Source organism: Didymosphaeria variabile, assembly GCF_027946475.1.
Source record: "Didymosphaeria variabile strain IMI 356815 chromosome Unknown scaffold_2, whole genome shotgun sequence".
Taxonomy (NCBI): Eukaryota; Fungi; Ascomycota; class Dothideomycetes; order Pleosporales; family Didymosphaeriaceae; genus Didymosphaeria; species Didymosphaeria variabile.
The window spans coordinates 4,663,792-4,689,470 of NW_026611621.1; the positions used below are offsets into that span (position 1 = coordinate 4,663,792).

At 53.9% G+C, this 25,679-nt stretch overlaps 9 protein-coding genes across 9 annotated transcripts; 2 read left to right on the plus strand and 7 right to left on the minus strand.

The window, feature by feature from the left end:
* Positions 1–841: 841 nt before the first annotated feature.
* Positions 842–1,863, plus strand: N0V89_003248 (uncharacterized protein; the record flags this gene model as incomplete). The annotated part of the gene is made up of 3 exons (XM_056212050.1): positions 842–943; positions 1,017–1,264; positions 1,332–1,863. 3 exons carry the CDS (start codon positions 842–844, stop codon positions 1,861–1,863), a joined length of 882 nt encoding a protein of 293 aa, XP_056075523.1.
* A 2,792-nt stretch (positions 1,864–4,655) lies between these two features.
* Positions 4,656–5,696, minus strand: PLP2 (Proteolipid protein 2; the record flags this gene model as incomplete). The annotated part of the gene is made up of 4 exons (XM_056212051.1): positions 4,656–4,807; positions 4,986–5,344; positions 5,401–5,583; positions 5,635–5,696. The coding sequence occupies 4 exons, from the start codon at positions 5,694–5,696 to the stop codon at positions 4,656–4,658; spliced, it is 756 nt and encodes a 251-aa protein (XP_056075524.1).
* A 1,484-nt stretch (positions 5,697–7,180) lies between these two features.
* N0V89_003250 (uncharacterized protein) lies at positions 7,181–8,958 on the minus strand (the record flags this gene model as incomplete). The annotated part of the gene is made up of 2 exons (XM_056212052.1): positions 7,181–8,778; positions 8,829–8,958. The coding sequence occupies 2 exons, from the start codon at positions 8,956–8,958 to the stop codon at positions 7,181–7,183; spliced, it is 1,728 nt and encodes a 575-aa protein (XP_056075525.1).
* A 1,072-nt stretch (positions 8,959–10,030) lies between these two features.
* On the minus strand, positions 10,031–12,925 carry N0V89_003251 (uncharacterized protein; the record flags this gene model as incomplete). The annotated part of the gene is made up of 3 exons (XM_056212053.1): positions 10,031–11,000; positions 11,287–12,302; positions 12,350–12,925. 3 exons carry the CDS (start codon positions 12,923–12,925, stop codon positions 10,031–10,033), a joined length of 2,562 nt encoding a protein of 853 aa, XP_056075526.1.
* A 503-nt stretch (positions 12,926–13,428) lies between these two features.
* On the minus strand, positions 13,429–14,290 carry N0V89_003252 (uncharacterized protein; the record flags this gene model as incomplete). Its single annotated transcript, XM_056212054.1, has 2 exons — positions 13,429–14,140; positions 14,286–14,290. The coding sequence occupies 2 exons, from the start codon at positions 14,288–14,290 to the stop codon at positions 13,429–13,431; spliced, it is 717 nt and encodes a 238-aa protein (XP_056075527.1).
* Positions 14,291–15,348: 1,058 nt separating this feature from the next.
* Positions 15,349–17,028, plus strand: N0V89_003253 (uncharacterized protein; the record flags this gene model as incomplete). The annotated part of the gene is made up of 1 exon (XM_056212055.1): positions 15,349–17,028. One exon carries the CDS (start codon positions 15,349–15,351, stop codon positions 17,026–17,028), a length of 1,680 nt encoding a protein of 559 aa, XP_056075528.1.
* Positions 17,029–17,500: 472 nt separating this feature from the next.
* On the minus strand, positions 17,501–19,728 carry N0V89_003254 (uncharacterized protein; the record flags this gene model as incomplete). Its single annotated transcript, XM_056212056.1, has 3 exons — positions 17,501–18,554; positions 18,655–19,186; positions 19,248–19,728. 3 exons carry the CDS (start codon positions 19,726–19,728, stop codon positions 17,501–17,503), a joined length of 2,067 nt encoding a protein of 688 aa, XP_056075529.1.
* Positions 19,729–21,696: 1,968 nt separating this feature from the next.
* TSA1 (cTPxI) lies at positions 21,697–22,599 on the minus strand (the record flags this gene model as incomplete). The annotated part of the gene is made up of 3 exons (XM_056212057.1): positions 21,697–21,909; positions 22,049–22,395; positions 22,509–22,599. The coding sequence occupies 3 exons, from the start codon at positions 22,597–22,599 to the stop codon at positions 21,697–21,699; spliced, it is 651 nt and encodes a 216-aa protein (XP_056075530.1).
* A 669-nt stretch (positions 22,600–23,268) lies between these two features.
* Positions 23,269–25,067, minus strand: N0V89_003256 (uncharacterized protein; the record flags this gene model as incomplete). The annotated part of the gene is made up of 3 exons (XM_056212058.1): positions 23,269–23,590; positions 23,645–24,386; positions 24,437–25,067. The coding sequence occupies 3 exons, from the start codon at positions 25,065–25,067 to the stop codon at positions 23,269–23,271; spliced, it is 1,695 nt and encodes a 564-aa protein (XP_056075531.1).
* Between the last annotated feature and the right edge of the window lie 612 nt (positions 25,068–25,679).

Genomic DNA, 25,679 nt, shown 5'->3' on the forward strand with positions numbered 1-25,679 from the left:
GATCACTGAGGACGGATGAGTTGGCGTCAACGCTTTCAACGCTTGGCCGCTGCGGATGCTCTCCCCCAGCAAGCGCCCGCGTCCGCTGCCTTAGCAGCGAAAAGCACATGGGGGCACAAGGGGTGCTGAGGGGTGTTGGAGAAAATCGTTTCGCCCAACCAGTGGAAAAGTTTCCGGACGTGACCGTCTTGCAATCCCAGATGCCGCCTTGATTAACCGCGAGAGCCACTTCTTCGACTCGACGAGAGTGCGGTCGAAGCTGCAGTCAGCAAGGCGCACCCGAACAATGGAAGTGAGGAGCATTAGGGTATAAGGTCTCCAGCCTACTGTCGCCAGTGGAGGGCTGCAGCACCGGCGCGGCGACAGCATTACCGTGAGGGGCATGGCGACGGTTCCAATAGTGAAGGGCCATGTTGTGGCTGCTGCTCCCACGCACTGGTCCAGCACCAGGTACGCCATGTCTGGAGCTGCAGGTGAACCAAAGGGCCGCAGTGCTGTTTGGCATGCACGACGACATAGGGCAGGCGTACTAAGCACCGAGCGTTGCAGTGTTGGAACCGCCCCAAGCCGTTCTCCCTCAATCGTGCTGGGATGGCATTGTGCATGGGTGCCATAGCGGCCAGGGTCGCCGAGTAGACCGTGAATCCCACATCGGAGGACGCGCGCAGCCGGAGCCCATGGCCCAGGTCTCAGCCTGTATTAAAACACTCCCTTGCCCGCTGGCCCCAAGCACGCACTGCTGGCTCTAGCTCCCCACGTCACCTCACGGAAGGTAGCTTGCACGGTGAATGTGGTTCCGTCTCTTGTACGACCTGTGACCTCGCCACGCCCACACACAGCCATGGACTACTCGTACTTCAGCACCCCGCCGCAGCCCTACTTCATGGGCATGCCCAACAGCGGCTTCGCGCATGGCGTCGATCCTGAGACGATACGCAGCATTGTGAGTACCAGAACCGACATGGTGATGGGAACCCCGCACCTCGTTGCTAGTTCTTGGCTGAACGCTTGCGTAGGAGCCCTTGGAGGCCGGTTTCCTGTCTGGCCCGTACGACGCCTTCTCTTTCAGCCACGGCCTGCCGACGACACATGGCTCACCCGACCCAGCAATAGCAGCGACGCCGATGCAAGTCGGCAGTCTGGACAGTGGAATTGGCGGTGATGTCGAGGATAGCCGGGGGAGCCGGACGCGGAGCAGCAGTGAGGAGAAGGAGGCAGCTCTGACGCCAGCGCAGAGCAGGCGAAAAGCGCAGAATCGCGCAGCGTACGTCGCGCCTCCCCCCTCTGTGGCGCGTTGGGAAGGAATCCTCAGAAGCTGACGCCCGTTGCAGACAGCGCGCCTTCCGCGAGCGCAAGGAACGACATGTGCGCGACCTCGAGGCCAAGCTGTCGGCCCTCGAATCCAGCACCCACTCGTTGCAGTCGGACAACGAACGCTTGAAGCTCGCACTGCAGCGTGCCCGGACCGAGAACGAGATCCTTCGGGCCACGACCGGCCACTCCCCTACGTCCTCGAGACCAGTTTCCGCAAGCTATCCTTCTCCCGGTGCCCACCTTCCCGAAGATGGTGACGACGTATATAACGTGCAGGAGCTATCCAACGGAAGCGTAGTGAACAGCGCCGACAAAGACCATGCCGCCTCCCGCACGAAGAACAAGAGCCGCGAGATTCCCGCCGCCCAGACATGGGATCTCATCCAGTCACATCCTCTCGTCAAGCAGGGTCTTGTCGACATCGCCGACGTCTGCGAGCGGCTGAAGGGTGCTGCTAGGTGTGATGGCAACGGCCCCGTATTCGAGGAAACAATCGTGTGGGCAGCAATCGAGGGTTCACGAAGAAGCGGCGGCGACGAATTGATTTAACCCTTCGCCATGATCGCAACCAATATGCAAGGCGAGGGCAGCGGAGTTCTACGGTCTTTTCACGTACCTTATACCCGTTCATGACTATACTATCGAACCGTCTGCGGACGGACGACTTTTGACGACGGCGTTACACGGATTCGGGGATTGGAAATTCAATAAGCATTTGGGAGTCCTGCGGGAAGGACCTATGGCATGGAAAAGTAGTATCTCAAGGATACATTATCTTCACATCAGCACGAATGTCCATGCACATTCGTATCACTTTTACTAGGAATGCTGGACACACCCAGATAACATCAAAGAACCAAGTGCATCTCGAAAACAATTTGAGTATGTGAACTACGCATTGCTCTCTTGTGATGGAACTTAAAGATGGGTCGAACGTGAGGTCATGTCGTATGCTTGTTTGAGCACCGATCGTCATAGTACAGCGGATGGATACCAAAGGTACATGCCATGTCACATGTGGCAAGCTTCTAGTTCATGGTGCCGAGAGGCATCAAGCCATGGGCCACGAATCCGCTAGTGCACCCGGGAAAGTATCGTCGGACTTCGACGTCTTCGTTTTTGTGCTTGAAAATACTATCTGTTGTACGCTGGTCGTGGGCATGGCTGGGTGGGCAGCCGCAACTCAACTCGCGCAATTCGGGAATTGACCGAAAGAGAGCAAACTGCCCCTCATTGCGACCAGTCCTACCATTCTCGTTGCACCGATCGTCGAGCCCAATCTACTAAGACCTAGAGCTAGCAGCAACTGCCTTAAGTGGCACATCATTCGCCCAAATCACCTCCAGTGGCTTCGGGCGACCTCAGCAGGCTAGGCATGTTGGCGGTGCTCACTGGGAACTCGAGCGTGCTGAGGGCCGTCAACAACGTGGGGAGAGCCCGATGGCGCGCTCGTGATTTCCACCTTTCCAACGGAAATTTCAGGTACAAGCTCGCTGGGACGGTAGTTGGGAATCTAGATGCAAGGTGGTAGCCGGCAGGGCCTTGACGTCTCAGCTGCCAGTGCACTACTCTAGGAAGGTGCTTTCTCCCCAAGGTTTGGTTGGCTGCGTGCGTTGATGGACGGCATTGGTCGAAGTGCCCGCGGGTGGGGAACGGATGTGAATGAACAACTTTTCGGAGACTTTTGGAGTGGAAGCTGAAGCGCCGTTTCATTTCTGCAGCTGAGGGGCCCGCAAACCAAAAGCATGGATGACGAGGGCTGGAAAGCGACCTGATGTAGCATCGCCCATAGCTATGGGCGGGACACTTTCCGGTACGCGACCGTTACTGTACCTACGGCTCCTACAGAGCTTGAGCAGATAGCGGTCGGGATTGAGCGCTAACTGCGGAAAGCTGTTCCGTTTCGATCCCAACGACTTTCTGGGCGCACGTTGCAAGGCGAAGCTTGAGTGCGCAATGCGCTCAAGTGCCGTCTTGTAGAGCAAAGTGTACGCAAACCTCAAATATTTAGCATGAGTGTATGAGTGCGTGGCGTTTGATTCAGGAGAGTAACCATTTTGTCTGTTAGGAGCGCTCTTTGCTCGCAGCCACCTGAGTTACTCGCAACGATGCCTCAGGAATGTGCCATGTTACACATGGCACTTTCTTCAACTTTGCCGCCTGAAGCTTCGTAACGTTTTCGGGTAGCTGTAGAGCAATGTTTTCTGCAGTATGCCCGTGGAAAGGACGATGTTATCTGCGCGACCCGAATCGTAGCTAGTGGGTGGTAACAAAGGCGATTGACGTCGGCCTTGCCGTGACCAATGACAATGTGTTAGACTCAGCGTGAGGGCTTCGTAACTTCTGCGCGGAGGAGCCATCAAACCGCAGCGATACCCAGAGTCATCCCCTCAACCGTTATAGCATCGGCGATCGAGCCGCAACCCGTGGCAATGGCTCCGCTGTAGGGCCGACCCCTATTGCTGAAGACAGACGGGATGAACCTTAGGTAGACCAGCGATCTTGTTTCTGCGACCGATTGGAGGGATGTAGGAGTGACATGGCGACGGCTCACCGCCCAGTACTTTATGGCATCCTGGTCTCAAGTATGGGGGATCGTCCATATCATATTGAAGGATCCCACACTTCGAAGCGAGCCGCGGCTTTGGTCGGGCGTAGAGACAAGCTAACGCGTGACGAGCGCACAGGAAACACGCCGCCGGCCGCATCTTGGGCTTCATTTCTCAAAGCGCTCCGTGGTGCATACAAACGATGTCGATGTTGTTGGTATGGGGCCAAAGCATGGGCCTGCGTGCATATTGGCGAGAGCGCTTGCTCGATGAACCCTGTTGCTGCTCAAGATGATGATCCTTCAGACCCCTCCTCGGCTGGATGTCAGCAGCTTCTGCGGGATGTCAGCTCAGCGAAATTTGTGTGTGACGACTTAAGTAAGCCGATGGGAGCCAGGGTGGTAGTTAGATAAACCAGACCCCGGTCGATGCCGACGCAGGTAAGCACGCGGGGTCGCGATATTGGTATTCGCTGGTGGCTGCACAATGGTGGGGCTTGACTGCAATGTTTCATCCATCGTATGTTCAGTGCATTTGAGCCTGCATCTATCCACATCTCTCCCGTGTCGTCGCTCACTTGAGCCGCGTTATTGAAGTGGCCGGTGTCCGCATTGTTGCCCCTCTTCAGCCCGACTTGTCTATCGAAGGACCGGCATATGGACTCAGTTCCTGAGTCGGACTATTGTGTAGATGGTCTTGTTCTGGGTTATTCCGAGCGTCTGCAGAAAGCTCGGAGCGGTGTGAACAGTTACCGAACTTCACCGCGGCTCTATTGGTGCCCATACAACTGCCTCAGTCCCAGTCACTATCGTCCGGGTCCGCAGCTGATTCGCCCCGTCTTATCTTGCTCGTACTAGTATCAGCATCTACATCCGCCTTGTTACGACGCAGGCGTGTATCCCCAATGCGCACAGCACCGATGTCCACCAATAACTGTTCCACATCTGCAACAAGTCGCGTCAGCATAGGTCCCCGAACAAGATGGATGACTGTGTGAGAGGGTGCAGCATGCGCAGACATAGCCTGTGTAAAGCGCAATAGCCGCGCTGTAGGGCCACGCAAGTGCAGCGAAGGGCCAATCTAGCATGGCGGGGGGACTTTCGGGGCGAACAAGTGGCGTACCTTCAGCATTGGTCTGCGTCCCACGCAGCTCGCGCAACGTCACCAGCTGCTTCTTGATGTCACCGTCTTTGTAAACGAGCACCGTCGGCGTGTTTTTCTCGGGATATCCCTCTATGCATAGGTCCGCGCGCATCTGGCAGAACTTGATGTCGCCAAAGCGCTGCGCAAGTTCTCGCCAGACGTCAATCATGATTCGGGACTCGCCGTTAGTGCCATGCGACGAAGTCAGTAGCACCAATATATAGGCCTTGCTGGAGGCCTCGGTGACGTCTCGCGAGTAATCGGGCTTTTGAAGGTGATAGACCTGATTGTAGACCGAAGCAGTGTTGATGGTCGATAGCTCCTGCAGACGCTTCTTCCTGTTGGGCGTCAGACCTGCACTGCTACACCAAAGTCACGCGGGCCAGAGAAGTACCGGTAATGCTCGAGGAACTCATCGTCCTCGTCGTCTTCAAGTTCGGCGAGCTCATCCAAATCTTTCCCCTCCAGTCTGTTCTCATGTGCTAGTCTGCGGGCTTCCTCAAGTGCTTCTTGTATCATAGGTGTCGGCGACGGAGGCTTTTCGGGGATAACGCCGTGCTTGCGGAGGATATCGTTCCTGCTCTCGTCAGCCCACACGTCGAAGGCAGTTTGGAAAGCAGAGGCTCACCATTCTGTATCCGCATTGGGATCATCGACCGGTACATTAACGGGCATATCTGGCATCTGCATGGTTACAGAATGGTACTGGAAGCGGCAGGCGCGAAGGCGGGTTTGTAGCTGTCGTGCTGATGCGATGCTGGGTTTCGAGAAGAGCGAATGCCGCAGACGTATGTGTAATGTACGTGATTTATATGTTGTTGATGTTGCGGCTGCCTGGATGGAGCGACACTGACGACGACAATAGAGGCCTGAGGTTGCCTTGAGAAATTGTGCGCCTCGGTCGTGCCTGCCATTGCACCCCTGCAGATCTTTCTTCACCCCGCCCCCGCCTTACGTCACCCTCAATCCGACAGCAGCCACAACACCATGCTCCAACACCACCTCTACAAGGAATTGCGCAGCAGTGGACATACCTCATGCCCATCTACTGCTGCAGCGCATCGTCGCGTAGACTTTGTAGAGTAGCGTCTTTCCGAGAAGTCGCCGAATAGCACCCTTCATCCGTACCATACCAGCGACAAGGAGAGGAACTCGACCTCATCCGATCTCTGCATGATCACATTGAGACCTATCATTAATCTTTGCGGGCGGATAACGCCATGCCCTCGTTAGTCCTGCTCGAGCCTGAGTCCTGAACCTTCAGGCAGGGCTGCAGTCTGGTCACGTGCCTCTAGTCTCGCCCGCCCATAACACATTCACCACCATTCCAACCCCACGACATTCACACGTGAACGTTGCGAGTACCACTCAAGGCCAGCAGCTGCAGCACTTCGGGCGCAGACCTTCAGCCTATCGTACCCACAAGATTAGTCCGAGAGCTCCTTCGCGCGAGCCACGCAAGGCTCCAATAGCAGTGCTTACGCCCTGACCCTCTTCGAGAGAACGAGCTCTGGACACTCTAAACGCCCAAAAGGCGAACTAAATGAGGCGTGACCAAATCGGATACGTTTGCGCTTACTTCCGCCCACCCTCGACCCGGGACACCGTAAAGACCAGGCATGCGGATTCCGCACGCCAAGACGTTCAGCTCGACATGTGAATGCTTAAGACGCCACTGGGCGCCTTTCGCCTTGTCTTGATCAGGCCTTACGAGCTGCCATGCATGAGCCCTATCAGCCATCGTACGTGAGTCTGCTTGCAATAGCCTCATTAGGACAAAAATCCAAGCCCTTACCGTACCGCAATTGTTTTACAACATTCCAATGATGCACCGCTGCCATCAGCAACTGGTCCATGGAAAACTGGAGAAGGGGGGGTTGATGGTCACACATTAGACGCGACTGATGTTGGGCTGTAGAGTAGACATACTGGTACCATGAACGCAGTGAGAATGAGACTTGAATTTTGACGTTTTGATATTTTTTTCTGCCTTTCTTCTACATGTACTGTTGTGATAGTAATAACAAGAACGCCCTCGATGCGTCTGCGATACTCGCGATACCTCTCCACCAGGGAAAGGCTCATTATCGTCTGAGTACGACAACCGACCACCGACCGCCGGTAACTGTCCAAAGCGCCAAACCATCTCGTAGAGTCCACCATCAAGCTCCCACCTAGGCGCGCTTCTTCCTCGCCGCTGCTGCCGCCGTCCTCGCCGCCGCCGCCGCTTCCTTCTCAGCTTGCTTCTTCTCCTTCGCCGCCTGCTTCTCAGCTTCCTTCCTCTCTTTCTCAGCCAGCTTCTCAGCCGCCTTCCTCGCCTTCTCCTCAGCTTTCTCCTTCTGCGCCGCCTCCCTAGCGAGCCTCTTCTCCCTCTGCCGGTCCGTCTCCTGCTTCTTGAGGCGCCCAGCACGATCAAGATTACCCTTGTTGTTCGCAGTCTTGGTGCTCGCGCGGTAGATAGGATTGTCGACAGTCTGCATTAACAAGTCGCCGCCCTGGACGCAGTCGTTGGCAATAGCCTTGTTGTGCTTGAGGATACCGCAGATGCGCTCCAGGCGGCCTTCGATGCTCTCGTTGAAGATGTCCTTGAGCTTGCCGCGGACGAAGGCGCGGCGGTTGTAGTCGTAGCCGTACCAGCCGCGGCGGTGGACACCGATGCACGCGTCGAAGATGTGGTGCGCGGTCGCTTCGAGATCTTCCTCTTTGAAGTGGTGGATCTTGCTGAAGTTTGTGGCGATGACGGAACCCTTGTTGTCGAAAATGAGGTCGACGTTGATCATGGCGTCGTAGATGCGCTTGGTCCAGTAGTAGCGGCCGTACTTCTGGACGCGGTCGATGTCCTTTGCGATCTTGGCTGGGTGGCGGATTTTCTTGCGGTGGGCTCGCGCTTCCTCGGCGGTCTTGAACATGTATCGGTAGGGAGCGTATTGGACTTTGCGAGGGAGGTATTTGGTGTCCTTTTTGTCTCCCTTCTTCCCCTTACCCTTGCCCTTGGTGGTGGTAGCCGCTTGTTCCTCGTTTTCTTCTTCACCTTCGGCCGGATCGGCCTCTAGATCGTCGTCAGGCTCATCGTCACCTTTCCTGAGAGGCTCTTGGTACCAGTCGAGCGCCCATGGTTTCTCCTCGAGCGTCTTGCCCACGTTCGGCAAGATCGCGGAAATCGTCTCAGGGCCAACCTCGGGCTCATAACGGTATTGCGCGAGAGTGTCGGCGATCTCGTCACGGCGCGCAATCATGTCGAGGAACTCATGGCCCTTCCCAGCAAGTTCTTCGCATGTGATGTTGTTGAAGTCGAAATCAAGTTCGTTGCGGAGAGCTTCGAGAGCCTCGTTGTCGTGAACGATTGCAGAAGGCATGGGACCGGAGACGTTGTTGACTACGTCCCTGCCAGTCATACTCATTGCAGCCTCGTAGTTGAAGGTGGGAATGAAGTGAGGGTTCTCGTGGATCATTCGATCGAGCTGGCGGTTCCGGCCGACGCTCAAACGTATGTTCTCCGGCAGGCTGTTCAGGAAGCGTTGGGAATGTTCAGTGAGTGGTCGAATAGGACTGATAGGGCTAGTAGGGCTGCTTGGTTCGGTAGAGGCGACGCCGCGAGGGCTGTCCGAGACAACTTGAACTGGGCTGGAGGCAACCTCAGGGCCAGCAAACGTCAGTGATGAAGAGAAATTTTCTTGGTGATCCAAGGGGCCCGACATGAGCGGGAAGCCCGAATTGCCAGCCCCGGCGCCGGATCGGCTCGATTCTCCATTGTAGTACTGACCAGCAGTACCTAGGTCTTGATTAGTATGAGATTGCAGACAGCGTCAAGGTATAATGTACCATTGCTCTCGAAGAACGGTGAGGGTTGGGCCCCATTAGCGAGACTGGCGAAATTGGCGAAGTCCGCATCATCAGCGGTAGCAAACGGGTTCAACCCGTTGAAGTTGTTGTGGCCGTAGTACTGGGACATCGCGAAAACTGAGAACCGGTCTCGAGTTGTAAATTGATATCGAAGAATAAGAGCCCTGCTCAAGAACGACGGCCAGCGCCAGGAGAATTGAATTAATACCGTCAAGGTAGTTTATGAAAAGACAAATAAGAAGAGCAATGAAGAGCAGTCCAAAGAAGTGTTCTGGGGAAGAAGAGAAGCGTGCGGGTGAGGATGAAGTCTAAGAGCTTTTAACGGACGGCTGCAGTGGGGCGCTCATTGTGCGCGATCAGCGACAATACCAGCCCTCGTTTTGAGGAGTGGGCCGTGAGTGATGAAAGTGAACAACTTCAGTGCTATTGTCCGAGGAGGTGTGTGGGCGATGAATAGCATCTGACGTCCGTGCACTCACCTTTCACTGGCAGCGAGAAAGGCGCGCGAGCACGCAAGCCGGAAGAAGGGCAGCGGTGTATAACCCCCAGAAGCGATCAACAGTAGTTGATAGTTCGAAATCAGGATTGTTTGTCGGGCTGGGCCACCGTTGCGCAAGGATTGAGGCACCGCAAAGTCGGTGCAGCAACATGCCGTTAGACCGCGACCGTCACTGAGGTAGACCAAACTTGGTTTGATCTATGAAACAAATTGTATAGCCCCTGTACGGACTTTGTATGTGAGATTGATCAATACAACAAGAGCATTCTTGCGCTGCTAGCGTGCAAAATGTTGCAAACGATCGAGTAAGCGACGATCTGGGAAATCACCGCTGCAACAGTGCAATGGATGCATCACTACGCGGAAGTTTGTAAGAGTATTGGAAAGAGCCCAATTGATGGTCGTTGAACTATACGCAGGCCATGACGTCATATTTCCGTTCGCAATCTCATCTCCTCTACCCGTGTGTCCAAGGCATACCCGAATGTTTAATGCATTATTCGGCCTATGCATAATTGTTTGCGTTGATGTGGTGCAAGCATCAACGTCTCAGATGGTTATCTCGGAAAGACTCATGAAATTGGCATACCTCCTATGCAATGATATCTAGCACTTATTCGTACGGTGGCTTTCCTCTCGGTGCCCTCATGACTCTGTGTATCTTACACTCCCGTGATGCCCATTACTCCTTCTCCTCATGCTTCCACCCCAGTATCCTCTCAGCCTTTTCAATCGTCCAGAACCCCTTATTACCCTCAAGCCCCTTCCTTATCTCCGCCTCAGGATAGTACTTCTTCGCCAGCTCCGCCGAGGTCGTCTCCTGCGTTGTCTCTGGCGCCACAATATTGAACACCTCGCATCCTTCATACGCATCTGCCTTCTCAACGCTCAAAAGACATGCTCGCGCCACCGCCGCCGGACTCACCCACGCCCACAGCTGTCCCACGGCAGCTGCATTCCAATTCTCCTCATGCTCTTTCTGCACGTCCTTCTTCGGCGCCACCTCATGGATTCGTAGACAAGCAATCTTGGTCCCTGGAAACCAGTTCACGAAAGCCTTCGCCTGCGTCTCTGCTTCGACCTTGGCGAGAGCGTACGCGTCAGTGGGGTTAGGCGGGTACTCCTCATCGATGGGGAAATACTTGAACTTCAGCGGTTGATTGGCGTAGGCGAGTCCAATAGCGTTGACCGAGGACGCGTAGCAGATCTTCTTGATGCCGAGTTCGCCGCAGGCGCGGAAGCCGTTGAATGCGGATTCCACATTGTTGCTGTGTACCATGAAGTCGGGTTTATCTACGGGATCGGGGATCGCTGCAAGATGGATGACGGCGTCGCAGCCTTTGAAGGCTTGAACGGTGGCATCGTAGTCGTTTGCTGTGTCTGCGGTACGGTACTTGGAGTTCTTTGTGCCGTCGGGCTCCTGCTCGGTGCGGTTGACCTGGACGATGGAGTGGCCTGCGTCGACGGCCGCTTTGACGACGTATTGGCCGACTGTGCCGCGTGATCCTGTGATTGCGATTTTCATGTTCGGGTTTGGTGTTTGGGTATAATGGCGGATGAATCGCAGTGATGGGGCCCGGCGAGTGAGGGCTTTTAAAGTCTGCATCGGGAAGGAGCGGATGAGTGACGTTTTGGTGAGAAAAGGCTCTTGGCTGTCAATTGAGTTATACCTAGGTACCTTCTGGACGCCATTGGTATGGAATTGGCAAGCACGGTGCAGGTGTGCTCTAAAAGTGATGGATTTGTGACGTCAGTGTATAGACCCTCAATTTTCCGTCCCAAGTTCAAGTTAACATAATCGTTGCAGCACCGAGCAACAAACATAATAGCACCATGGCGCTGTCGTGCCCTACCCTTCTTCCCTCACTATTCTGGAATACACCCGGCTGTGGGCTCCTCGTTTGGTTTGGCCCACCGCTTCCAGTCCCATTGACTAACATAGACTCGCTAATACCATCCCACAGCTTGCAAAAACTGTAATCAATATCTTCGAAAGTCAGTCCCTCTCCAGTTGCAACCAGTCCCTTTGTTCCATTACTACTGAAAGTCGGCCAGACACCAGGTAGCAGCGGAGAATCTGGACTCTGGGCCCTCGCCATAGCTGTCCAAGCACTCGACACCGCATCACTGATGTTCTTCTCGGCTGCTGAGAAGCTGCAGGTACCGTTGGGCGGAGGCAGGTGTTCTGTGTTCCGTAGTACGAACGGAATCTCGGAGGTATGTGCCACACCAAGAAGCTCAAGTATCTGGGAGCTGATGCCGCTGCTGAGCTCCGGTAGCCAAGGACAGCTTGGAGCCGTGTCCCACACATAAGCATAGGCAGGAACGCCTTTGGCTGTGGCTCGTTTGAGACCTCGTTGCGCGGAACATGTGTATGACGCGTGGGTCCAGATCGCAGTCATAGCGAAGTATGGGGCAAGCGAAGCAGAAGAGTCATTCGCGAATCGAGAGATTGGATAATACGACTTCACCGCCGCCGCATATGGGCCAAAGTTCGACTCGATGAGGCTGGTGTAGTTGGCTTGCGTCGGCGGGAAATTGTTCTGGTAGGCCCCCAGGATGAACAGTGAACCATCATTGGATGTGGATCCGAAGATTGCAGGAACGCGACTGCCCACTGCGGCCGGGTCTTCTGGGACAACCTTGCCATCAATCACCGACGCAAAGCCCTTTGCGTAACCGAGCGGGATCGTTGCTGAGGTCAATTCGACCGGGAAGGAAGCATTGAGCTCTTGTGGTGACTTGGACCGCATACAGTCCAGGTCATCAAGTGCGCAGCCTAGGTTCTTGACGAATGCCTTGAAGTAAGGCTGGGCTTCAGCATATGGAGCGGATCCTCTTCCTCCGCCAGATTCTGCAGCCACGGCGGATATGAGCGAAGGAGCTTCCGCAAGCGTGCTGATGAGGAAGGACAATGCAGCGCCCGCGGATTGCCCGAACAATAATACTTTGGACTGCTCTTCGTCAGTAATTTATGCAGTCTCTGCTGGAATCGACTTACGTGATCACCACCGAATGCCTCGATGTTATCCTGCACCCAACGAAGCCCCAGAAGCAAGTCCTGTACCGCGTAATTACCCGACAGTCCTGCGTCTTTGAGAGCTAGAAAGCCAAGCGGGCCTAGTCGGTAGTTGATAGACACAACGATCGAATCGGTGGCAGCATTGCACCCATCGTAAAGCGGGTCGCTGATTCCACCAGCCGTGTTGCTCCCACCGTAGACCCATACCTTCACCGGCAGCTTCGAGCCGCTGCTGGCATTCTTCGGTGCCCAGACATTAAGATACAAGCAGTCCTCTGACCAAGGCTGAGGTTCAGTGAAGAAGTCGCCGCCAAATTGAATGCAGGTAGGTGCGGTTTTTGTTCCGTCTAAGGTCCCGTTGAACTTTTGATCAAAAGGGTGGGGCGCGGCAAACCGGAGGGATCCCAGCGGTGGTTGTGCGAATGGAATGGCATGGTAGTAGTTCGCCGCTGAAGATGGACATGATCCTCCTTGGACAGTACCGTTGGAAACAGTGATGCTTTGCGCAAGCGCGCTCGGCGCAAGCAACGCCATTCCAGTGGTACGTAGCCGCATGTTTGGAGGTCGGGGTGGCGAGGGACGGTGAAGCTTTGCAATATGGTCGTTAGAGAGCTAAAAGCAGCTGACCAGTCGACTCCTACGGTGCCCTGCTTCTATAACGAATTCTTCGTTCAATATATAGTATCTGGATCGTGGCGGTTGAGTCCGGGTCGATGGCACGTCAGATCCGTGCTAAGATGCGATTGGTCGGTACCTGAGGCTGTGAGCGATCTCCGCTTACGGGGTCTACGCGCAGCCTACCCCTTTCAGTAAGGACGGCCCCCATCGCGCCATCGGGCTACCAAAGATGATTAGAAAAGATGACGTTGGTATGCTGTTGTTGTCTGGCGGCGGGGATTAAGGTACAGTAGCTTCATAACAATGTGTCGTGCCATCGACTTTCGCGTGGAGCAGTGGAAACCCGTTTGATCGTAATCACAGTTTTCCCGGGCCAAAAGTCCTTGAGCTGCTCGAATCAAAGCATTCGATGTAGGCACCGGTTACTCTAGGGTATCCTCTTACTGATACCAGCTCTCGAACTTTGCCCCCTCGCTGTTCTTATCCTCTTCTTTAGGAGGTCTATCGGTTTCCCATAAAGATCTCTCGTACTCCTCTTCCTCTATGTCCTTCCTGTCAGGGCGCTTCAACCACTCAAGCCATTGTTCCTTCGTGATACGCGGTTCGCTATACACTAAGCCCATACCCGTAGGTTTGAATACTCTTTCCCTCAGGTCCACCATCCAGTCCCATGGATAACCCCAAGCTAATTCGGTATCTCCATATCTTGGTTTGAACTGTATCTGGAACGTCTTGAGAACAGCCTCGCGGGCTACGGCCTCACTTATAATCTTCTCAACCCAGAGAGCCGCTGTTTTCCCAAAGCCATGCCAGTCTTCGTTGTGCTCGTCAAAGACTCTGAAGTCCCAGCAGAAGGTTTTGAGGCTTGGACCTAGGATGTTTGCATCATCAGCCTGAAATTCCACAGATACTTGGGACATCTGCCATCTTGACAGTCTCAGGTACTCGAGGTGTGGAAAAAGCGTTGCGTTGAAAAGTCGGCGGTCGCCACGCTCTGAAAGATGGCCTATGGCAACATGTTTAAGGGTGTCTTTGTGTATGAGTAGCCAAGATTCGAACATGGGGTAGTCTAAGATATATGGGTATCTGAGCAAACTACCAAACTCGAAACGCGTGAGTGCAGCAGGCCATTGGATGAGCAAAGACGTCATGCTAGGTCTCTCTGAATAGCCAGCGAGACAGAGGGATGTAAATGGAGCAGCGCGACGTTTCTATGGCTGTATTAGCACTTGTACCGACCGCAACTCCCACTGAGTGGTTACCCAATGCGATACTCAACGGACACTCGCTGACCTACCTCATGATCGAGCTCAGTAATTTCTTTCCGAGATCTATGCATCCGAAGAATGACCAGAACCTTCAATTTGGGAAAATTGATATACTTGAAGATGTCCCTGAGTTCCAAACCAAGCAGTTCTGCTGAAAGTTCCAAATGTTCAATGTCTTTACAATGGGCGCTAAACCGACTGAGAAGAGCCCATGTTGATTTAAGGTGTCTTTCATTGGGTCCGTTCTTGAAACCACCCAGGATCGAGAGACAACGCAGCCTGTTCAGCCCGAGTGCGAAGTCATCTGCTACGCGATCGTTTCTCGGCAGATAATCCAGACGAAATGTATCAGGAGCGTACAGGTGTAATGATCTAGCCGCGAAGAAGAAGGTCAGTTCTGCGGATTACGCGCTGCAAAGGGTAAATGAGCACCTGCAATGCCCTCTCAAGTGAGGCTTCTCTTTTAGGGTCTGATGGAGTCTGCGATACAATCTGCTGGGAACTGTCGATTGCCGTTGGAGGTAAATCTCTCGCACGAGCACCAGTTGAGCAACGTCCGAAAATCTGCGACACACCTGCGACAGTGCTTTCAGACGCCCGTAGCTCCATTGGAGGTGTCGAGTGTTATTACTCAATGAACATTCCCCGCATATACTAGCATCAAAAGACTTCGAAGGAGGATTCCTGGCTGCAAGCTCGATTATCGGGTAGAGCAATTCGTTTGGGAGTCTCAAAATGTAGGTTTGCGTGGCAGAGTTTGATGTGATACCATACGTATGTGGCACTGGGGATGCGGGGTAGGCCCTCGTGAGAAGTTGGGCTGAAGAGGCACTGGGGTGGGCTTGTTGATAGTCTGGCATTATGACGGGACTTTAAACCAAGATGCGGTGAGGAAAATTTGCGGTGCAGTAATTGTGAGTACGCATGTGTCAGGTTGTAGGTCGAAAGGGTGCGGTCATGATGAAGAATTATGAGCCATCCGCGCTAGTATGTTACACTGTTTTATCGAAATCCGGTCTAGCGTGTCTGGTGGTTCCTCCCCATAAGAATTCGGAAGCATCCCAGAGCGACCCTACCACAATCACGCGGCGGATGATTCTCAAGCCCCAGAGTGAACTCGAATCGCCAGCTTTCGATATGGTTTTACCTTTCCTACTTTTCCAACAATGGGCGACTGTTGCAGCCGCAACGAACGACAACCCGAAGACTGTACCGTGCAAAGCATCGTCCTTTACAGACCCAGTCATTCCAGGCGCCAAGGTACTCTCCATAAAAGCAGAAGAGAGGCGAAATTTTGACATACCTGCCGTTCCTGGACTTCTTGAGCCAGTAACCGACCTCAACTTCTGCGACGTGCAGATGTACCTCACCCACCCAGGATCCAACGACAAAGTACTTGTAAAGACATGGCTACCGCTCACGAGAGAACTCTGGAACGATCGTTTCCAAGCGATAGGTGGTGGTGGCTGGGCAACGGGCATGCTCGATCTCTCGCTCGGTCCGGCGGTCGCAACCAGCTATTCCGCATCATCCACAGACGGCGGACATCCAGTTGATTATTTCAGTGCGGACTGGACACTGAATGAGAATAAGAGCGTCACTTGGGATCTCCTGCAGAACTTCGGAACGCGAAGTCTAGCAGACATGATCCATGTCGGCAAGAGCCTTACTGAGCAGTACTATAGTCAAAAGCCGCGCTACTCGTACTGGAATGGATGCTCTCAGGGTGGCCGACAAGGTTATGCCGTCGCTCAGAGATATCCGGACTTACTCGACGGCATTTTGGCTGCAGCACCAGCTTTGAGATTCCCAGCGCTTACGATGTCTTTCCTCTGGCCAAACCTTGTCATGAAGGAGATGGGAACAGTGGTCAGCAATTGCGAGTTCAACTGGTTCGCCGCGAAAGCCCTTGAAGAATGCGACATTCTGGATGGAGCCAAAGACGGAGTCATCGGAGACCCGGAGACCTGCACGTTCGATCCACGAACGCTCATCGGACAGAAGTTAGAATGCTCCGGTATCGAGATCGAGGTCACAGAAGCCATGGCAGATGTCGTGCACAAAGTTCATGAGGGTCCCACTACGCCATACGGTTCGAACGTCTTCCCAAGTCTTACTCACGGAACATCTCTCAGCACATTTGTGAATGCTACCACTAACCCCGACGGCACTCGCACCTTGAATGACCCTGGTCTCGACGTTTTCGCTCGAACTGTGCTCTTGAGAAATTCGGACACATACAACGTTGCCAAACTGACCCCAACCGAATTTTGGTCCCTCTGGGTGCAAACAGACGAGGAGTATGGCTGGATCATGGACGGGGATAACCCAGATCTTTCCGCTTTCCGCGACGCAGGCGCGAAGCTGCTCAGCTGGCACGGCACCAATGACGACATCATTCCTCACAAGACCACTAACAAATATCGCCAGCGCGTTGAAAGGGAGTTAGGAGGTGCAAAGGCTGTGGATGAGTTCTACAGGTTGTTCCTCGCTCCAGGTGTAAAACACTGTGGGTTCGGTAATGGCGCAGTGCCAAAAGATCCACTCGAGACTCTACGAGATTGGGTGGAGAAGAGCGAAGCGTCTGATACGCTGGCAGCGGAAACCCGGAGCGAAGCGGACGAGCTTGTGACAAGAAACTTGTGTCGGTACCCCAGAACACTTAAATACCTAGGCACAGGAGACGTGAACAGGGCAAGTAGCTGGAGCTGCGTGGGCGGTGATGGGGACGCGGTATTGAAAAACGGAGAGAAAACTAGAGACGAGCTGTGAACAACCTTTATGGGCGTTTTTACGAACCTTCGGAGGCAAGTTTTGATTATCAGCCAGGAGTAGGCGTTTAGATAGAGAAAAATGTGGTTGCTTTCAAGCGCAATGGATGATTATTCTGCCAACTACCACATCTTCCTATCTTCAAATCATTTGCACATAAACCCTCTTTCCCACCCATAAACTTCCCATCTCTCCATTTGCAATCCACATAGTCTCCCCGGCAGACTACTCATGAAGGCTTCAACCCCCACATTTCCTAGAACACATCTGACAAAAAATGCGGAAGGAGGATTGGGGCGGGGGAGAGAGAAATGAGGCAAGGTTGCGGAGGCACTTAGGAATTAACCATCTGATAACCAGACTTAGACGGTCATAAACATAACATTCGTAACATCTCTGCATCATACACATACATTGCGTCGCTCGGCACCAGCCCAAAAGACTCGCCTTCACTCTTACACTGCCCCCAATCTCACTTCCTCTCATCTCCCTCCTTCCACCCCGCCTGCGCCGGACTCTCAAGCGCCAACGTCTCATCCGTATCCACCCTCCTCACAGCATCCACATCCTGCACATGTATCTCAGGACGTTCAAGCTCGTCTGCTCCCTTCTCCACAACCGTCTCGCCAGGCGAGAGGGAAACACCCTCATCCTCCTTCGCCAACGAACACCAATGCTGCGTAACCGGCACCGCACCATCCACATTCCGCCACTCCTCCTCCTCAGCAAGAACCAGCGTGTTCTTATGAACCTGCAACAGCCCGTCTTCAGCCCAAGCATCCACGCCCCGATGCGCCGCCTTCCTCCGCCGCTGAAAGCACCGGATGAGGCTCTCCAGGAAGACGTTCGCGAGGATGATCAGCGTTCCCAGACCAATCGTCAGCGCAAGCCCGTACGTATTGATGGAGCTAAATTGTCCGCTTGTCTTTGCCCTGATCATCGAGCACAAGTTGCGGTAGTTGCTGTCCGGCACAACGAGGAACTGCTTCGCGCCTTGGGAGGAAGGGCCGCGGGCGTAGTCGACGATAATGCGTTGTATCTCCGTGAGGACGCGGTTGTGCATGTCTTGGAGCTCGATGATCCACTGATTCTTTGGCAGCGGCATTTGTACGCCATCGTTGCTCGTGTCGTCTGCCAGAAGCTGAATCGGCTGAAGTATAATAGCATTGTTGGCGTAGACGGCATTGATGAGCAGGTCGACAATAGCAGACTGCATGGGCGACAAATCGAGGTCGAATTTCGCGGCTGCGGTTGCAGGAACGATCCCCGCGAGGGAGGTACATGCTCCTTCTGCATCTCCTTTCTTCGGATTACAGAACTGAAATTGCTCGACACAGCCTAGCGGCGAGAGAAGGTGATCGCTGAAGTAGTAGGTACGGTTTACGGGTCCAGGGTTCGGACGGTGCGCCGAAAACCAGGGGTCATCGATAGGCTTTGCGAAGTTGACGGCATGCGCAGCGAGGAACATCATGTAGATGTCTCCGTCTGTCGTATTAAATTCTTTTCGCGGTAAGTATGACGAAGAGCTTGGAAATGGTAGACGTGAGTCGAGGCGGTAGTATCTCTGGGTGCTAAATCGCCGTCAATTAGTTGAGGTGAAAGTGTCATGAATAGAGAAACACATACACCATCGAGTAGCCCGTGAAACTTTGAGATAGGCGGTTGGTGTTATCGCTAACTGCTTCCGCAACATAGTCTGTGTCGTTGTACCAGGGGATCGTGCCCCAATTCCACTTGATGCGGTATTCATCTTCACCCATCGGACCGGTAGTGTTCTCCCTTGTTGTCCATAGATCAGGCTGCAAAGGCGCACACGTGGTGACTTTACGAAAGTGGACATTGTCTTCACGGGTATTGATTCCAAGGACGTCGTTGGTGTCCATGTTGCCGGTGTCCATCTGTAGATTCTCATTGCCATAGATGCAGGTCTGATTGTCGAATGGGCATGAGGCATTCATGTGAGAGGTGTAAGGGATGGCTTTCGTCGTGAAGGCCTCACACATAGGTGAACTTGTCTCGCTGGTGGTGTTGTAGCAGGCACGAGCGTAGATGCGACCAAACTCAGTGACCCCACCGATGTATTTGGCATTCTCAATCATGAACCCGTTGTCGCTGGCTTTGACTGTCTCTGCATCTGGCACTTCCCAGATCCCACATTCTGCATTTGTCAGCTGGGGGCTTCTTGCAAATACTGAGTGCACTGTTTCGAAAGAACTTACCGTCTCCCCTCAGCAGGATATTCACTTGACTTGTCTCCATGATATTGGAAGACAAAATACCCGTTGCGGTCAACAACACCATGAACAGAAACGGCACAAAGATCGGCAACCCGCTCACTCTCCACCACGCCTTCTTCTCTTTCTTGTAGCCCTTGGCATGTCGCCACGCCCACGCAATGCGTGTCAGAGTCCACAGTGTCTGGCCAGGAGATCCATTATTTCTAATGGACATATCCTGCTGATACCTCAGAGCGGCATTGTACTTTCGCCTCCCAGAAAGCCGGAGCTGGTACCAGATGAACGCAGCGATGCCCCAGAGATGCTGACCCGCGAACTGGACGAAGAGAGCGAGGAAGGCAACGAGAATGACGCCATTCTTGGAGGAGATGGTAATGTTGGTGCCCTTGATCGTACCCTTGGAATGATCTTTCCAGGAGCCGATGAAAACGTCTGCGTACGAGACGTCGGCTGGTGAAGCCATTGTGTAGATAGAAATCGAGTTCGTAGCACTTGCCTGGTTCGACACTGTTCAACACGGCTCTGGCGAGGATCATATATCCCCCTCTCGAAGGTGCAGTATCTTCTGGACCCCAGTACCATATCCCACATGTAGTAAGCCTTGCGCAATGCCGGGAATCTCCATACATGTGGTCATTGGCTGGGATAGATTTGTTTCGTCGAAACATATCTTTCAGCTGCAGTCAACTTGGGCTGCAGTAGGGCTGGTCCAGCCTAATTTCGTTCCTGTCTCCGCCCGCGTGCAACGGGATTGATCTACCCCGAGGCCGCCCATGATTGGCCCGCCAAATATACATGGGGTAGACGGCGCGTAGGTGCAGCAAAGCAACCACGCTTCGATGAAAAAGAAGGCATCGCCATGTGTAAGACGAACCATGTGTGGTTGCTTTAAGGTTATTTTCGCCTCATCCCGCATCTTTTTCCGCGTTCTCGCTGGGTCTGCGTCGCTTCTGATACCTCCGTAGATAATGCAATGCTGGGGCTGGGTCCCGTTGTTAATCTGTGATGTTCCCAGCTTGCATCCACGAGTTTGAGCCCCTGCCTGAGGCCGGCTAATATAGCCATGCACCCCATGGCCAAGACCATGGTTGAGATAGGGGCCGAAAGTGAATGTTCGGATCTCGAATTGCCATGCCCGAGCGGAAGGGACTGGAGTGGTACAAGTGGGCTTCTGAGTTGACCTTGAGGGCGGACTGATGGTCGAACTGCGAGAAGCAAGAGCGAATCGAGCCCTCTATCATGGAAATTGAAGGTTCCGACCTGGTCCGCTCAGCTGCGAAAGCTATCTCGAAGATCAGCGCGCCCGTTGAACCACCCACATTGTTACTATTTAGAGGGGACTCTAGTGCTTCTAATGATGGTTTGGTGTGACGAATGCACACGTAGCGTACCTCTGGCGCACCTATTTTCAACGACCGAGCAGAGCAAGCCCAACTCAATAGTCAGTCCGCCGGGAAGCATGGGGTGTGCCCGGATGTGTGGGAAGCCATCGGAGAATTCCATCCTTCGAACAGTGCGCAGGGCCCTCAATGGACGGCAGGAACCGTGGTCTCACCTCAGCCGTTGGGAACCCGCCAATCGTGTCTTCGCGTCCCTGTGTGCAGGGTTTTGGGGCCAAAAATAAGACCCTATGTGCTATCGGATGACGTCCACAGTGCTCGAGAGTGTCGTCTTGACTCGCGTGTCTGCCGTTCTTTCTCGTGACTTCGCATACACTACTGTAAGCTGTTTTGACCACATGAACCGATTCTCCCACACCCTTGAGTACCTGGCGCTTGTGACACGGCTTTCGGGCTGAGGTAAGGCATATTTTGTGCCACAACATTCGCTGTTCCTGAGTGCAGGACTGATTCGCGTACCTGCAGACGCCATTATTCTTGCGTGTTACGTCATTCCACCGAACGAAATGAGAATTGAACTGGGTTCGCTGATAATGGTATACATTCTGTGAAGGAAGTTGATCATGGGAGCGATGGGGAAGTCTGGGCAGTTGAAAGCACTACATGGAACTAGCGGTCTAGCGCAACGTTGGAAGGCAAGGGCCACCAAGGCCGGAAGGTGCCTTTTCACGGCAACATAGGGGAAAGGGACGACGGGGATATGTCATACCATCTAAGAATTATTTTCCATTCTAGTAGTAAGTTACAGGAAGTGGAGAGGAGGAAAGGGTATGGAGCAGAAGCATGTAGGCGCACGCTCCGTCAAAAAGACTTCGCGAGCCATGCCCAAAACCAACAAAACGGCACACCAGTCTATTACAGCGCCGAACCAGGCTCTCCGCGGTCCCTCCCGCCCCCATGAATCTCGTCGAGCCTCGCAAGAAGGTATAACTCCCGCCTATGCAATGCAGATCGCAGCGTACTCAAGCCCCAACCGGAACTACCCTGCCTAATGTCATCTCCTCAGGGCTGTCCTTCCCAAAGGTAAGAATCTATTTCGTACCGTTGGTGTCAGACATCTTAGCGTCTGCGTACGCCTTTGAGGTGAACTCCTTGTTGCCCTCGGGCGTGGCCTTGATGGTGCTGTCGCCGGGGTTCCAGTTGGCGGGGCAGACTTCGCCGTACTTGTCGGTGAATTGGAAGGCGTCGATGAGGCGGAGGGTTTCGTCGACGGAGCGGCCGACGGGGAGATCGTTGATGGTGATCTAGAATAGCTGTTAGCCACATTTCTTTTTCTCAAGCCGTGATTCATTTCTGCGGCACCGCGCAGTTGGACGATTCCATTTATGCCGTCTCTTTCCTGCAGCTCCTCTAGCCCAATTCACAGCTCAAATGTCCACTCACCTGTCGTACAATGCCATTCGGGTCAATAACAAACAGACCCCGCAGCGCAATACCATCCTCCTCAATCAGGACTCCATAATCCTTGCTCAGCTGATGGTTCTTGTCGCTCAACAGCGGGATATCAATCTTTCCCAGTCCACCGTCCCGTCTGCTGGCATTCGTCCATGCGAGCAGACTGTACTCGGAGTCGGTGGATGCGAAGACGACCTTCGTGTTCCGCGCTTCGAAGTCGGCAGCCCGCTCGCTGAAGGCGATGATCTCGGTCGGGCACACGAAGGTCCACGCCATGGGGACGAAGCCCAGGACGAGCCATTGCTTGGTCGAGGTGTATTGCGTGAGGGACAGGTCTGCGAAGGGTGTCAGAGGGGCCTCGAGCCAGTGACGTGCTACGGCATGGAATGCCGGCTAGCTAGAGGAAAAGCCAGGGCTGGGATACTGGCGGTATGGTTGGCGGGCGTACCTTCGAAGGTGCCATCAACGACAGCGGTGCCGCTGAATGGCGGCGCAGGCTTCTGGACCCGCGCTTTGGGCGTGTAGGCGGCAAAAGCCATAGTGCGTTATGTCGATGTAGGAGCTGGAATGGAAGATGGCGCGATGCGCAATCAGTCAGTCAAAGCTTTAGTGACGAGCGGTGTCTCAGCTGAAAGCGTTGTGCGCAAGCGGGTGGAGGATGCTTGCAATCAAGACAGCACAGGTAGATAAATAGGACTGATGTAAAGAAAATCAGCAGATAATTTGTCCCAAGCTCCCGTTCCGATTTGGCACGCCCGGCTGTCTGTGCTGCGTCAGGTAAGCAACGCGCTCTAAGAACAGAGCCTCTTCGTCACTCAGAAGTGGGCCCTCGCTCTACGTAATTGCGTAGAACGTGGTGCCAGAACCCTCTGTTCGCGACACGCCTTGCCGATAACGGCCGCCGAATTGATGCCGCAGCATTCGAGGCTCGCCCGCTTACGCGACCCTTCAATTACTTTTTATCAACGTCCCGAACCAGGGCGCATGCACCTAAAAAGAGCCTCTTACCCACTTGTGGCCACGCCGCAATTGAGCGATTGGCCGCGGCGACATCGCGCCGGCAGCTCACACGTGGTGCGCCATCCTGCTTTGGTCAAAACACCATTGTGCATTCTAGAAACGTCATTTACGCTACATGGTATAAACTACACGGTCGACCCACTACGGATTCTTGATGTGGTGTTATCTTATCAATCGCTGTAGCCGTGCTATGATAGCCTCCACGCCCGCAGCGGCAGCGCTTGTATCCTCGCCACCGCTGGCTTGATGTACCCGTAGAAGGTCACCGCCCCGATGATTATGCATATGATGTTCATCACATAGTAGCCATCCGTCTGCACATTGCAGGTGCCACCTCCGGTTTCGCAGCGGTGTCGGTCAGCCTCCAGCGCGCAAGAGAAGGCTTGGGTTACAAGGTCACCCTTGAGCTCAGCTGGAGCCTTGGTAGGCGGCTCGCATGTGGCCACGGTGAAGTAGTCAACGAAGCGGAGCACGAAGTAGCGAGGGAAGGTACCGCCGAGGTTGGAAACACTGTTGTGAAGTTACTAAGGTGCTCAATTCTAGAAGAGCGGTGGGTTTGCTTACGTGGCCAGTAGAGTCATGTAGGTGCCTCCGATTACCGGGTCGGAGATCTTCGCGTGGAAAGCGGACACCGCAACAAACATGACCGTATTCATGAATGTGGATAACACGTGCTCGCAGATGACGAGGAGCAGGTACCAGGTCGTCGTTCCGCCCGCAGGGAAGATAGAGACGACAAATTGAGCAAATCCGGCCGCAATCAGGCGCCCCACGAAAGCCAGTGACCAGATGTGCATGGGTGGATACGTCTGGCACCATTTTCCAATGTAGTATCCCAGCGACATTTCGATAGGAAAGTCGATAAGAATGGTGAGGGCAAGATCTTCCTGGCTGAATCCCTTGGCAAGCAACTTCAAGCTGGTGACTCCGTCGTTGGTCTGGAAGCCGATCTTCGCAATGAGATGGATGACGATGAAGCTTTGAATGTTCGGGAGTTTGAGGATCCCCCACATGGTCTGGTAGACCTCCATGATGCCTTCCCTCTCTTTGGTCCTTTCCTCGCGCTTCATCAGAGCCAGACCCAAGGTCACGACTAGATATGCCCATCCCCAGAACGTAAGGTAACTGTCCAGGTTCATCAATCCGGTTGTGCCAGGCGTGCTGCGGAACCACTTGTTGGTAAACTCGACCGAGTTGAAAGCGAGGAAGACTGTGTGAGAAAGGAACTGGCCACCAGTAAGACCGACTGTTTGCGCCGTAGATGCGAAAGCAAGATTCTCTTGAGAGAGAAGCGTCAGTGCCCAGCCTGGAAAGATATTAGCATTCGTTCAAGAGCTTCTTCAAAGGCGATCCTACCGTCTACAGCAATATCCTGCGTTGCGCACAGGAAAACTAACGCGAACCACCAGAATGTGAAGTTCCAGATTCCACTACCATCCCTTTCCGCAGCAGAGTCCATGATCTTATTTACCACAGAGCCCAGCCAAAGCATCGAGAAGCCGGAGATGGTCTGAATCGGCAAGATCCAACTCTTTCTGCGCCCGAGCTTTGGTGACCACACCGCGTCCACGATAGGACTCCAAAGTAGCTTCAGCGAGTATGGGTATGCCGCAAGTGAGAAGACTCCAATAGCCGAATACGAAGCGTCCGCTTTCTTAAGCAGAAATGGTACTGAGCCCATCGCGAGGCCCATGGGTATGCCTTGCAAGAAGTACAACAGTACTAGCAGCAAAAAATTCCTCTGATCTTTCTTTGATAGCTCGGAGAAACCCTTGGACGACCCCTCGTCATCTTTGTCTAGCTGTGGTACTGCATCGTCCAAGGTGAAGCTTGGGCGCTGCATCAGGGAGGCTGCCTGGCCAGCTGGCGAACTAAGATCTATAGAGCCGTGTCTACGCCGGTGTTCGAGAATGTTGCTGCTCATGGTCGCGCTGCTGTCGGCCCGCCCGTTCTGCTCTTTGGGCGACTTCGCGTTGCGCTTGCTCATTTGTAGATCGGTATCGGAGGAAGAGTCGTGGTCGGAAGAGAAGGAGGAAGTGCGGAGTAGGTGGGCGCTCTCTGGCGCGTCTGATGCGGCGAGGGAACGATGACCGGCGCGTTGCTTTCGTTGAGCTTTGTTTTGACCGTTTGAACCAAGGTTCTGAAGCTCGACTGCAGCTCCACTGTACGAGCGGCGGTGTTGCACTTGGTGAAGGGAGCTTCGCGGAGAAGCAGGGCTGTTAACAGAAGATGATGCAGGGTATGAGGGAACAATGAGTGGCTCGTTAGTCGGGGGTGGCATCCATAAAGAGATCTAAGAAAGGGCCCCGGAAAGGAACGTGTCTACTTTGCGGTAGAAGTTAGTGCGGGCAATCCAATTAGGTTCGCGATGATGCTCGGGCACATTTGGGTGGAACGTGGCCCTTCCGCTAGTGCTCAGGTGGCGGAGGTCGCTAGCTCCCCGAAGCTTGAGAATGACAGCATTGTGGACAACAACATCGACTTTGAGCATCCATGCGTCTGTAGGACAATACAAGTAATGACCCGATGTGCTTTTAAACTCCAAACTATCGCGATCACGACCTCTGCCCATGACGATTAGTATGCGAGCGGCTGGCAG